Below are 13,806 nucleotides of genomic sequence, written 5' to 3' on the forward strand. Positions count from 1 at the left end.
TGTGATGGCGGGGAATGGATGGGTGGTTGTAACAGATAAATAGGGTGAAAGACGTTAATTAGCCAAAGTTTTACGGCATTTCATCTAAGTGCATTGGGTCAAAGCCTCACTTAACTCATTTTAGAAGCCTCTGATGATTACTAGATGACAACTATTTTTAGCAAACTCACTCAAAGCCTTTTTAATCTGCATTTGTATCTTTAGAAACTCTGATGATAGCTCGTCTTTCTTTAATGTGGCAAAAGATGTTCACACGCTGAAATGATCAATAAGTTCAGACAACTTTGAAAGAATTTGTGGTCAAAACCCTTCCATTTTTCATAGCGGGGGCCTTGTATTCTTTATTTTCTGTGTGGAATGCCCTGCTGCGTGTGAGAGACAAAAGAGACTTGTACACGCGCACACACACACACACCAAGATGAGCTTCTCATGGGATGTACTCTACAGATGTGTCACTGCACACTGAGCTTAATTAGAAGGAAGGGAGGAAAAAGGGCTGTGAAGCATCAAGAGGAACCAAAAAAGCAAAAGAAAGTGAAGTAGTGCAGTGTAGCAACTTTTCCATTTGCATCTCAATGTTTCTTCCACGCAGGGCTCAACGTTAGAAGCTGGAGTTTTCACGCTGCCTCTGCTCCTCTAATACTGCCTTGTCTGGGCTGCTTTAATGTCGGTTTAGTTCAGGCTGTTAAGTTGCTGCAGACATCGCCTCGAGCCCTTGAAGCACAAACTTCTTTAAGAGTCAGCTCTCCCTTGGCTTGGTTACTTGGTCTTCAAGGCAATATGAAAAAAATAAAAAATATTTCTAATCAGGGCCCCCCCAAGGGATAAAAGATGAAAGGATCTTGAAGGCAAGGAAAAGAAGGGTAATGGAATGATGCGTCGCACCGATGCTCCTAAAGCCAGCCTGAGACCGGAGGGTGAAGATAAGGGAAGAGTGAGCAGACGATTGGGAATCAGAAGACAGAGAGATCTCACATGACATGAGCTGAGAGTCCGACTGAGAGACAAAGACAGTCGATCAGGAGCGGGGAGGGGGGGATGAAGACAGAGACAGTCTGGCAGGGGCCTCTGGATGACTACAGCTCTTTAATGCACTCATAAATCCATTACTTAAGGCAAAGCAGAGAGTAAGTGGATTTGTACTCTGGCCCTGTGATTACCCTGCCATCAATAAAGAATGGGCAGGGAATACAGACGAGATTCCACCTCCACTGCTCCGCTCTCTGGCTGTTTAGCAATCAGCCTGGAAACAAAGATGACACGCCACTGGAAAGCCGTCGGCACGAACCGCGCTCGTATACATCAGTGAGCACGAGAGGGGAGCGCTCGAAAACATATGCACAGTGGGTACCTGCTGCGCGCATGCACACACAAAACAAGCTGCAAGTGACAAGATGACAGGCGCGTGTGATTCTTTATCCCCCGGCTGCTCCATCAACACTCGCACCAGGGAAATTTACACCCTTTACAAGGTATTCCTCCATGAGACGTGTGCTGTCGAGGCTGCGAATGATTGTTTTAGTTATCGGTTTGTTACTTATTTAAATTAGGATCTCAAACATAATTAATCCAGATTGTTTAAAACAAGCAATAGCCTCCAAACCGAGGATATTTTAAAAAAATTTAGAAAATAAAACACAAAGGCAGCAAGGACTCGTTTAACAGCCTGACATGATTGTTTATCTTTCAAATTAATAACAATGAGTAGAAATATTTTTAAAATACCGTATTAGTTGTTGATTATTCTTAGATTAATTTAGGGAGTTTTGCGTTATCAGATAATGTTTAGACAAATGCAAATTTTCTTCACTTTGACATAAAAGCATTAGTCTCACAATAATAACCTAATCAAACCCAATTTCTACTATTTGTGCTCTGAATTTCTCCCTCAGTGGTAAACGGTAATAACACTTATTGGTAGTGGCAGAGTCCTCTGTTCCTGTGCTGGATTCGGATTGCCTAATGATGCACGAGGGATTCGCCGCGTGTAACCCAGTATTACTGTTTTAGATGGCATCGTCGCTGTGAATGCTCCGCTTTCCTTCAGCGCTGTCGGAGCTGGATAGAGTTACCGCCGCGCCGCGCTCCTGCCGCCTCGCATTCAAACATCCGACAAGTGACGCAGGGCGCGTCCTTTATCGCCAAGCACGGGACATTCGATGCAGTCGTCACTGTGGCTGGGCGACGTCTGCAACAGTCCATCAAAAGTCAAATTTAAAAATAAATAAATCGTCATTTCGTCACGGAATAAAGAGCAACACCGTGTAGAAAATGGCCGTGCAGAGGCTGCACGTCCTTCATCTCCTCAGCAAGCTAATAAAAGCTGTACTTACACAGCATGGACTCGAACTGTGGGTACTATTTATTGACTTACTCAACGTCGACACTTTGACATCTACTTTGTTCAGTAGAGAGAGGCCTGAAATATTACAGATAAACACTCTCTGTTCATTTAGGTCAAAACAGTCATAATGACACCGCTTTACAGTAAGAAAACCCTCATAAATAACTATAAAAACAGTCATTAATTAGGCTGGAAACACCTTATAAACCATTCATAAGATGCTACAGTGCATTGGATAAAAAAGGACAGTAATTGGCTGTTTCTTGCCGAATAGTGACCCCATGCCTTACATTTACTCCTCAATCTTACTTAGTTTTTTTTTTTAACTTAGACTGTTTTCTTCATCTGCCCCATTTTTCATATCAAACATTTGTCAGGAGCACAAGAATAGATGAGTATGACAAACAAGGAGAAAATATGTAAGATGAGCAAGAAACAGATTTAAAAAAAAAAAAGTGCAGCATCATTTCTGGCCAAATACTGAAAACTGCATGAGTATGAAACATGCCTTAAGATGCTTTTATATGTGTTTATTACTAATTTATAACTTGTTTATCTCCTGGATAATTATAGAGCATTTATGAATCCTTTATAAGTGTGGTCTCATTGTGATAATGCTACAACAAACTGACATGGATTCAGTGCAGTTAGGCAATAAATCCTCTAAAACCTCCTGTGGCTGCAGACAGCTGTTACTTTGCTGCATCGTCTTGCTCTAAACTTCCTCATTTATTCTGATGTTGCATTTATAAAAGAACAGAAAAGGCTGCTTGGTACTGAGCACTCTAAATCTGTGGAGCTGAACAAAATGAGCTCACTTCAGCTAAAAAAGGTTACGTTTTTAGCAACAGATTGCTGTGCTTAATGAATCACACTGTGGTTTTAGTAACAAACCTGGAAGCCGCAGCTGCTCGCTGCTCGCTGCTGCTGTATTTAGCCAAAAGCAGATTTTTCCACGTTTGAAGCAGAGGTTAGATGTCGATTGGCTGTAGAGCGCCCGTGGACACCCGGGCAGAGCCGTCGCAACGTGCCACGGACAGCAGAGGCGGTAAAAGAGATTGCTCTGCGATTTGTGCGAATACACCTTATCACGGCCAGTGCAAAAAAAGTAGCTCTGAAGTACCGAGCGAGCACAAGGGGGTTTAGAAAATAAAGGTGCTCAGTTGCAGACAGCGTTCGTGCAGGAATGTGTGGATGGTGGATGGGAGGTTATTATCAGGGGACAGACAATTGATCCACTTGTCAGAGACTTTGAGAGATTGCCCTAGATACAGCGAGAAGTGGGGGAAAAAAAGACACAAACTGGAAGGAAAATGGAGGGACAAAGAGATAAACTGACAGCCGATGAAGAAAATGAGAAAGTTTGATGAAAGAGCAGAAAAGGGCAGCAGAACGGATCAAGCAAATATGACTCCAATGTCGAAGGGAGGGAAAGAGTGGGGTGGGGGGATGATAAGTGGGTGGAAATGAGTAAACAGCAGTGGAAGACTGACAGAAATCTGGGGTAGACAGAGAAGATTAATGACGAATGGAGGAGGCAGCTGGGGGAGGGCTGAGAAGTGATGAAAACATGATGATGTTGAAGAAAGAATGGCATGATGGCGACTTCCTCGGAGGGAAGCTGAGCAGGGAGCGAAGAGAGAGAGAGAGACGGAGAGATAAAAGGTGCAGACTGGTGAAATGAAAAGAACCCGGCCGATGATGAGAGGGTGAAAACTGAAGAATTAGGAGGGAAAAGGAGGAAGGAAAGGGAGGTGAGGGGAGGAGGAGGGGGGGGGGATACAATAGATACAGCAGCTTGACAGAGGACACAGAGAGAGAAAGTGTCCTGGAAATATCAGCAGGAGATAAGAAGAGAATAAAGCCAGCTCACAGTCAGCTCTGGGTAAAAGATTTCGACTTTCTCCCAGATCCAGAAATAACACTGTCAGCTGTCTCATGGTTTTGGTCATGTTACAGTCATAAAAAAACGAGGCTACATGTCAAATCTCTCCTGAAATATGATGCCGGGTCTTATTTATAGATGCTGAGACCACCAGGAGAAACACAAAACACTGCCTTTCTTTTATTTAGGAATGCGATAACCAAACACACCGTTACTGTAGACCTCAGCGTTTTAAGGCAAATATAATTAAGTAATTATTGTACATCTGTAACTACGCTATACTGGCTCTAAAGTTAATCGGTGACAATGAAATACCTAAAAACCTAAACGTACAGGATTTGAGTGGTTCGACAGCATTCACGCCACTTGTTGGAGGCCAGAAAGCAGCTGGAGTCTAGTAAAAAATATACGAAGAGAAGAAGCGATTATTCTTTGAGTTTTACCTCTCTGCAGATCAATTTTTAAAACGTATGAGGGAGAAGGCTGCGCACACTAAATAAAAATAAAGTCTGGCGGATGCCGGCGTGCTGTGCTCTCAGTTCCATATGAGCCTTGGACATAAAGAGAAGGAGCCGAATTAAATTAGATTCCTCGTGGCTGAAACGTTCTGAAATGGCACCAAGGACGGTGCGCCACTCCAGGCGGCTTTATTGCAAGTAATGAAACTCCTCTTTCCCGAACACCTATTATTGCTGCACTTACAGAGAGGCGCACAGTTACGGTCTTGTTAATATTAATTGGTCTGAAAGCATTTTTAAAGTTCCAACTGGAGCGTTTAGTGTCCCGCGTTTAGAACCGCCACATATGTCTGAAAGGAGTAACGTTACAAGTTTGGATCCACATTAACAAACACGACAGCATGTGGGGACAGAGGGGGGTGATTAAGCAGTCCCTGTAAATGTGTTTTATCGTACACATTATCGCTAGTATTCTGACGTGATTATACTCGTGAGTCCGAACTACTCCAGCACCATTTAACGAGTTGCGTCACACAAATCTCAGACGGTCTTCTACAGCCACAACAAACAGGAACATGTTCAGCACATTGACTTCAGACCGCATACCTTCAATAAACTCTCTATCCTTATTATTAGTCCTAAATAAGGCAAAAGGAAAGGAAGAATAAGATATTTTAGTTACTGGAGCAACATTTACAGAAACTGAACAGAGTAAAAGACTTCACTGTAAGTCAAAATGGGCACAGTGGTGCAGTGGTTCAGGCTGTTGTCTCACAGCAAGAAGGTTGCAGGATTGATTCCCGACCTGGTGGGTTTACTCCGGATACTCCATGCATGTTAGGTTAACTGGTAACTCTAAAATTGTCCCTAGGTGTGAGTGAGACTGGTCGTTTGTCTCTATGTGTCCCTGTGATGGACTTGAGATCTGTCCAGAGTGTCCCCCCGCTTCTCGCACAGTGACTGCTGGAGATAGACACCAGCTCCCTGTGACCCAGAGAGGAGAAGAAGGCAGAGAAAACGAATGGTTGGATGGATGTAAGTCAAAACAAACCTATTGACCAACTATTTGACAAGACATTTATCTGCCTACAGCTCAGCACACCGATGCTACCTATCAGTCAGCCAACGCCTTGTTTGTACTCCAAACATGTTCTTTTTAAATGTTTTTAAGGCCTTTGGTATGAACGTACAGCTCTATTTACTCATTTTTGTTCTGTTCATGAATCCAAACCTGAATCCACCAATTAAAAGGTTTCTTTTTTTCTTTACCGTCTAAATTACAAATTTATTAAACGTGGTAGATGGAAGGATGGCTGCAGAATCCCAGCCCAACTAAAAGGTTGTTGTCAGATTAAAAAGTTTTCCTTTTTTTTGGACACAGAACTGTGTACTGTAAGCTTAAGTCTGTAACAGATTTTCATGTTTTTAAGAACATAACAGTTCAAGTCAAGATTTCAGTAAATCTGGTCCGAGTCAGAAACAAAGCTGCACCTAACTTCATCACGACAACCTGAAGAAGCTGCTGATTTGATAATCAGCAGCTTCTCTTGTCTGTTCTTGTTACAAACACCTTGACAGATCTGTATAAATTTTTCAGCAGTTGGCGAGAAACAAGAGGGCGTCAGCTTCAGCAACATGACTGCAAGCTCTCCAGAAACTACATCGTCAAGTACTTCTTACTGCTGTCTGCTTAGTTGTGATGAAAACAAAGTATTTATATGTTGAAGAGTGGTGTCCTCATGCGTTTACAGATAAAAAGGGAAGAGGAAATCAAGCTTGTGGGCACGGGGAACCATTTAACAACGATGAAGACGAACGAAGCGGACCTAATTTGCTGCTTTGTGAATCTGGCAAAATAGATGCGAAAAAACATTTCTACCTTTGTGCACACACAGTTTGAGTCACAAGATTACACAGAGTCTTATGCATCTGGTCCCTGGAGTCATAATTTCCGAAATTCATATTCATGTGTTCGGGTTCTGGGTGAACAATGTTAACGAGATGCATTTCTGTCTGTAGCATCAGATGGAACGAAGACAACGGGATTAAACGTGCGATGTCAGGTCTGCTAATTATTAAATCGTTAGCTTCTAAGAATCATGGGGCGTGTTTGTTTTTCTGTCAGCCACTGACTGGCTGCTGGGAGTATCATCCTGTCCTGAGGGTGCAGCTGCATATTGAGTCTGCTGCAGCCACGGCTAACAGCAGATAAGCTGCTCGCCCCGAGGCCGTATCGGCCACGGCGGACGGTTTTACATACCTGGAGCGCTGAACTGACGCACAGAGGTAGATCTGGCCTTGTCATGGACGCGGCTGAGGCTGCAACCTTTCGGCACACTCCAGGGAGCCGTGCTGGCCCTGCTGTCCCGCTCCTCGGCGGTGTCGTAAACCTCCACGTGGGGCGCGCGCTCGGTCAGGTTCTTGCTGTAATGGCTCAGACCGTACTGGGCAATCTGGATGGCGTAGAAGTAGCCCTGAGGACCCCACTGAGTGGACAGAGGCACGCCTGGGTGGTGAGGAGGAGGAGGAGGAGGACAATGGGATGACGTTAAACGGATGCTGAAAAGAACCTTATAAAAGAAGTTAGCACACACAGTTTTATGCCTGGTTGTGTTTAAAATTGTTCTTGTATTACTATTCATTCACTTTAAAGCTGGAGCTCAAATCACCAAACCTTTTTGTTTGGCTATCATCTTTTAACAACCGCAGCACTTAGAGCTCATAACCCAAGGCTGAAAAAAAGGTTCAAAATTAATTATTGATTCCAAACATACAATTTTTAAAACATCCACCCTGAAAATGAAGATTAAGACCTAGTTCGTAACCACAATCCTAACGAGAAGGAAAAAGGAAGCAGAAATGGGTTTAAATAAACCTACCAGTGAAGGTAAACGGCGGTATATATTGTGATATTGTGGTAAGAATTTGGCTTATTTGCTGCATTTCATTGCAGGCTGTTCCTCTTCGAGCAGACAAAAATAGCTGAGGGAGAAAACTTACTGATTAAAAGATAGCTCGCTTTAAAATCTTGTGACGAAGAGGACACAAGCATCAACTCAAATCCCTTCCTTTGATAAAAATGTTATCTATTTAGATGCGAGTGAACAATGTGCCACCTTACTCACAAACGCTGTGCTGTTTGGGACATTGCACCTTGAAGAAAAGGAGTTATTATTTGCAGATTTACGAAGTCAAAAAACAGATAATGATCAAAATATGATGCTTTTTTTAAATTTACATAAACAGTGTGCATCAGAGTACACAACTAAATCTGTAGAAAAATCTTTTTAAAAAGATGATAAATGGCAAATGTAATAACTGTTTACTAAACGATTTACTGTAACACAAAATGTATCTAACACACATAAATCATTAGTTTTGTAGTGAAATAAAGAACATTTTAGCTACAACTGGTGCTGCATTTAATAATTCTGACAATGTTTCTGCCTAATTTCTTAAAAGGTGAAATAACTTGACAGCTTTCAGTAAGGACCTTCATAAGTCCTTCTAACCGCCTCAATCTACCATCTGCACAAGACTCCCAGCCAGTGATTACAATCAGATAGAACATGGCAACTAGCCTCTACACCTCTGTGTTGTCTTTTTTTTTCTGAACAACAGCATCAGCACTCATTGTCCTGCCAAAGCTGCAAGCAATAAAGCTGAGGACTGAAGCCCTGTTCCGGAAAAAGTGCACCATGTAGGAAATCCTACTGAACTAGATCTACACTTAGGGTGGTTAATAGTTTTATTTAATGAGCTATTAGAGGTTATGTTGATATGTAGGAGATTATATTGAGACAGATGTTTTCTATACTGCGGACTGACTGTCAGGTTGACAAGTTCCAGTGGATCCACAGCAGAGATCCACTCTCATTTACTTCAACCCACATTATCAATTCTATGTGTAGACCATCAAGATACATCATGTTGCCAAAAGTATTCCCTCACTCATCCAAAGCATTGAATTCAGGTATTTAATTCACTTCCGTGGCCACAGGTGTATAAAATCAAGCACTCAGGCATCAGACTGTTGATCACTGTGATACAGTGATAGGCTGCCACCTGTGCAATAAGTCCAGTCATGAAATTTCCTCTCTATTACATATTCCATAGTCAACTGTTAGTGGGATTATAACAAAATGGAAGCGATTGGGAAGCAACTCAAGCCACAAAGTGATAGGGCATGTAAAATCACGGAGCCGGCTCAAAAGATGCTGAGGGTCATAAATCACAGAGGTCACCAACGTTCTGCAGAGTCAACAGCAACAGACCTCCAAACTTCATGTGGCCTTCAGATTAGCTCAAGAACAATGTGTAGAGAGCTTCATGGAATAGGTTTCCATGGCTGAGCAGCTGCATCCAAGCCTTGCATCACCATACGCAAAGCATCGGATGCAGTGGTGTAAAGCACGCCGCCACTGGACTCTAGAGCAGTGGAGACGTGTCCTCTGGAGGGATGAATCACACTTCTCTGTCTGACAATCTGATGGACCAGTCTGGGATTGTCTGCTGCCAGGAGAACGGTTCTTGTCTGACTGCATTGTGCCGAGTGTAAAGTTTGGTGGAGGGAGGATTATGGTGTGGGGCCACTTAGTTCCAGTGCAAGGAACTCTTAATTGTTCATCATACCAAGACATTTTGGACAATGTCATACTCCCAACTTTGTGGGAACAATTTGGGGATGGCTCCTTCCTGTTCCAACATGACTAAGCACCAGGGCACAAAGCAAGGTCCATAAAGACATGGATGAGGGAGTTTGGTGTGGAAGAACTTGACTGGCCTGCAGAGAGTCCTGACCTCAACAATGAATCAATGAATTAGAGCAGACTACCCCAACATCATATTAAACCCTATGGATTCAGAATGGAATGTCACTCAAGTTCATAGGCGTGTGAAGGGAGACAAACTAATACTTTTGGCAATATAGTGTATATTATAACTAGACACAGGACCAGAAGGAGGAAGCCACAAAGGACGAGCGCTCCCTAGTGGCTGTCTGCATGACAGTTCTCAAGTCCTGCCCCTCCATTTAAACAAATGAGACAAATTTTTAAGTAAAAAATACAAACACATTTGAGATAGTGTTGACTCTTGTTGATTCATGTAGTTCTTACCTTGCTACTGTATGCTCAAATATGCATTTTTTTATACCCTTAGTTTCAATTACTTAATTGAAGCTTAAGGAAAAGTATGATGTCACACTGTGACTGACAGTGTGACAGCCTGTTAGTGAGCTGGGAGGGTGTGTAGGTGGGATTTTGGTATTGAGGGTACAGCCACGCATTCCAAGTGTGCAGGCTCTAGCTTCAAAAATACACCACGGCAGCATCTAAAAAGCTGTTCTGGACAATGAAAGTTAATGAAAATCGCTCCGCCAATCTTTATTTATGTAGATAGTTTGAACTAAATGTTTAGATCCCAGCGACAGACGCGTCCATCAGTACGCTGTGAGAGTTGTATCTCAACACCGTGTCAGATCAGGTGGAGCTGGGGATTCACTCTTTGTCCCGTATCAAAGTTGCATTTCTTACATGAAAGTTTGGTTTATCAATTGCATGTTGCAACAATACATAGTCAAGTTTCTTTTTCCTTTAACTGCTTTTTAAACCAGCTTTCATATTCACAGTGAACTCAGTTTTTCATAAAACACGAAACATATCAGTAGTACAGATTATAGCACATTCATTTATTTTGGCGGGGGAACGGTCTAAGGGAAAATGTGCTTCAAAAACTGTATTTGCGCTGACTAATGCATTGTCTTCATCTTGATTAAAAACCACTTTATAAACAAATTTATACATCAACTGATGTAATCAGATATAGAGTTTATGCATATTTATAGGTGGGTAAAGATTACTTATGTTGTATAAACTGATTTCTATGCAACAAAAATGCCCATCAACGAACACAGTACTAAGCTATCAGAGCTAACTGAGCAGTCATTGTTCTGATTATTTTTGATATTTATAGAAAAGAGCACACGAGCAGATATGCGTGCATTAATGCATCCACAAACACGTTTAGTTCTACTTCACTGCCCGACTTCTCTCTCCTCCCGCCTTGTTACTGGCATCTCCCTTAACAACCTAAACTCAAATGGCTGTCAAATCCCCAACTCCGTAGCGCCGAGCTGTACTGCGTAAGACCAAGTAATCCACAGGAAATTGCCTGTTAAGTCTTCACTTTTGGTGACTCTAGAGAGCAGACATTTTTCAGGAAACCTGAAATAGAGCTCATGCAATAATGCTGAATTAATGTGGCTACCAAATCGCAGCAGTCTTCCTTTGAAAGGTTTTGACCTGTGCTTTTTTGTTCTTTAGCATGGGTCTTTGTTTTTGACTCTGGACACCATCAAGGAACAATAATATTAAGATCTTACACTGCCAAAATCAAAAATAATAATTTATATGAAAATGGATTAGTAAATAATATATAGTATTATTATAATAATAGTAATTTCTTTCCCCTAAACTGATTTCTCCATTTTATTCTCATTTGACTGAGTGTTTTTTTAATTAAGCCATTAAATTTCCTTCGTATGTTTTCTCCATTTTATTTCTCCAAGCATATTTTTGTCTCCTTATGTTTCTTGCTGCACGCCTGCTTTAGTTTGCAAATGACGCAGGCTGTTTTTTTCTCACAGGAGGGCACGACAAGACGAAGACCATGCTAGCCAGTAGAGTATTAGCAGCAGCAGCTAGCTTAACTTGCAGTGAGAACAATGGTGTAAAAAGAAATAAAATGTCATAGCTTTTTGTTCTAGTTCTGTAGTTTATGCAGCTCAATTAGTGTGATTGTCTACTGAATAAAAATAAAATATTTTTTTGTATTTTAGCAGCACAACAGGACATGCCGTTTTCTATTTCTGCTTTTGGTTTGGCTACTTCAACCTAGTAGCGGCTGGCTGGAAACCAGTATGTGTCAAGTAGATGCAAGACTCCAGGAAAACATGCATGACTTGTGTGACAGTTTCACACCAACTCAGGAACCAGAATGTATTTACCAGAGCTCAACTTTACTAAAGATGTGGGCTTCGGGTTTAACATGGAGATGTAGGGCCTAAAGATCTACTACACAAAGCCACAAAGGACGGCATGGAAAAATGTAAACGCATGCTCGTTTTTATGCGTTCCTAAAAAAAGGGATTTTTTCATTTGTTTTGGCGGCTTTTGTTTATTAAATCAGGAAAATAGTCCGTCCTCAGTAATATGATGTCTAAAAAGAAACAAGTGAGCTTAGGATACAATCTGGGCCAGACTGTGACTCCCGAGACGAGGCGTATAGAGGTCAGAGGCTAGAAAGACCATTATAAGAATTTATGCATCTAGCCGAGAGTCTTGTTAAATAACTATTTGATGAGTAGAGATGTATATGGGGAGAGAAACGTTCTCATGACCTTAATTAAGTCCAGTGGTACCTCTGTGACAGGTTAATTAATGAACTGCTGTTTTCACTTCTAAAATCATATTAGCTTGAGGAGATGTGCGCATACTTGCACATGTGCATGTTAAACAGCAAGGTGCCTTGGGCCCAATTGGTAGATACTGTAGTTTGTGGGAATGTAACTGTCTGTTTTATTGCTACAAGGAGAAATATGAAGTAAATAGAGGACGAGAATTACTGTTGAGCCCTCAGGTTCGCTTAAATTCCTGTATGACCCATTTTCTGCTATATATACACGGGCCTCTCCTGTAGCGGGGCAAGGTAACATTGCGTAATCGGTAACCCAGAAAAGACTTTGTACGCGAGTGCAGTGCAGGTAAAACTGTTGTAGGAAGTACACGAGCTGCTTATGATTTACCCGACAGAAAACAGATCGGGAAACTACTCTGAAAAGCTATTTGTCACGTAGATATTTCTTTTAAGAAAAGTTCCAAAAACTTTTTCATTATCCTAAATGTAAAAATTAGATTTTTTTTAAAGAAAACTCAAATTGATGAGTGTAGAGTTGGAGCACAGACAAGGTTTTCTATAAAGGTTCACCCGTGACCTTGACCCCGTGACCTTGATTGAAATCAAGAGGGATCACCCTTGACACATCAGGTGTCCAGCTGTGCAGACTGACATTTTTATGTTGAAGGGAAACATAAAAGAAATTGTCCACAGACGACAACATAACACGTTGTGTGGCATTAAAAAACAAAACAAACCATGGTGGATTGGGTAGAAATGTACTTAAGAAATAATTATTTTTGACTAAACTAAATGAAAAAAAGAAATGTTTTTGCAGTCCTAATAAGCAAGAAAAGAAATCCTCCAGATGTGGCTTATTGCTCTACATGAAACTTTAATTTTATAACGCTACAAGAAACACAACCACCTGAAAACGTGTATGAGGAACATGTCCATGTTGTAGATTTAATGGTTCAGTTTCTGTAATTATTGACATAATAAACATTTTTAATTTGTTAAGAATCTGTTTTTGTAATTAATAAACTTTTACAAAGACTAACACATGTAAACATGTAAATTTTGACACTTGTCTTTCTCTGCCTCTGAAAGTCACTCGATCCGTTTAGTACTACGGGGTGGATACTTGACCTCAGTAATCTAGTGGCAAAGAAGTGGCGAGACTTTAAATTGATGCTGGGATAAACTCTGTTTTTTCTTCAGCGCTTCTGCGTTTCAGCTTGGTTTGTGTTAAATAAATAACGACAAGGTAAATTGTCTTTTACTCTTCCATGACTGTATAATTTCTCTTTCACATTACTGTAGTTTCACTCACTGACAGCCTTTTCTCCTCGAAGGTGTCGTTACTGGCTTCACCTCAACAACCTTGAAACAAAACTGGGATTCCCATTTTCTTCATATAGATTTAAACACATATATAACATGTACAGACAGACACACACAGATACACTGTGCGTATACTGAACAATGCATCTCACAAAATACCCGCAACTGCTGTCAAATTACTTTTACGGAAACCGAGCATCACTAATCATGAAGTAAAGCTGCACCTGACAGTTTGCTGCCAAAACAACAGCCTGCTTTTTGAGCGGAAAGGACGGCTGCTGAATAACTGCAAATTGCACTCCCATTCGCTTTCGACATCTCCACTAATCTGCGGGAAAATTGTGAAACTTAAAACAAAAGGCGTGGTGCATTTAGGAGT

General features: G+C 41.4%; 1 protein-coding gene across 2 annotated transcripts in view; it reads right to left on the reverse strand.

The window, feature by feature from the left end:
• Positions 1-13,806, reverse strand: part of glceb (glucuronic acid epimerase b) — a 47,607-nt gene that overhangs the window by 2,125 nt on the left and 31,676 nt on the right. Inside the window, exons 4-5 of one of the 2 annotated variants that reach the window (XM_037979772.1) lie at positions 6,949-7,194; positions 2-5,672 (exon numbers count right to left, since the gene is read on the reverse strand). In XM_037979772.1, coding sequence (XP_037835700.1) covers positions 5,503-5,672; positions 6,949-7,194 — 416 coding nt within the window. In that variant the 3' untranslated portion in view covers positions 2-5,502. Of the gene's footprint in view, position 1; positions 5,673-6,948; positions 7,195-13,806 lie in introns of those variants that run through there. The other variant, XM_017414273.3, reaches the window with a different exon arrangement.

The sequence above is a fragment of the Kryptolebias marmoratus genome, linkage group LG15 (assembly GCF_001649575.2).
Source record: "Kryptolebias marmoratus isolate JLee-2015 linkage group LG15, ASM164957v2, whole genome shotgun sequence".
NCBI lineage: Eukaryota > Metazoa > Chordata > Actinopteri > Cyprinodontiformes > Rivulidae > Kryptolebias > Kryptolebias marmoratus.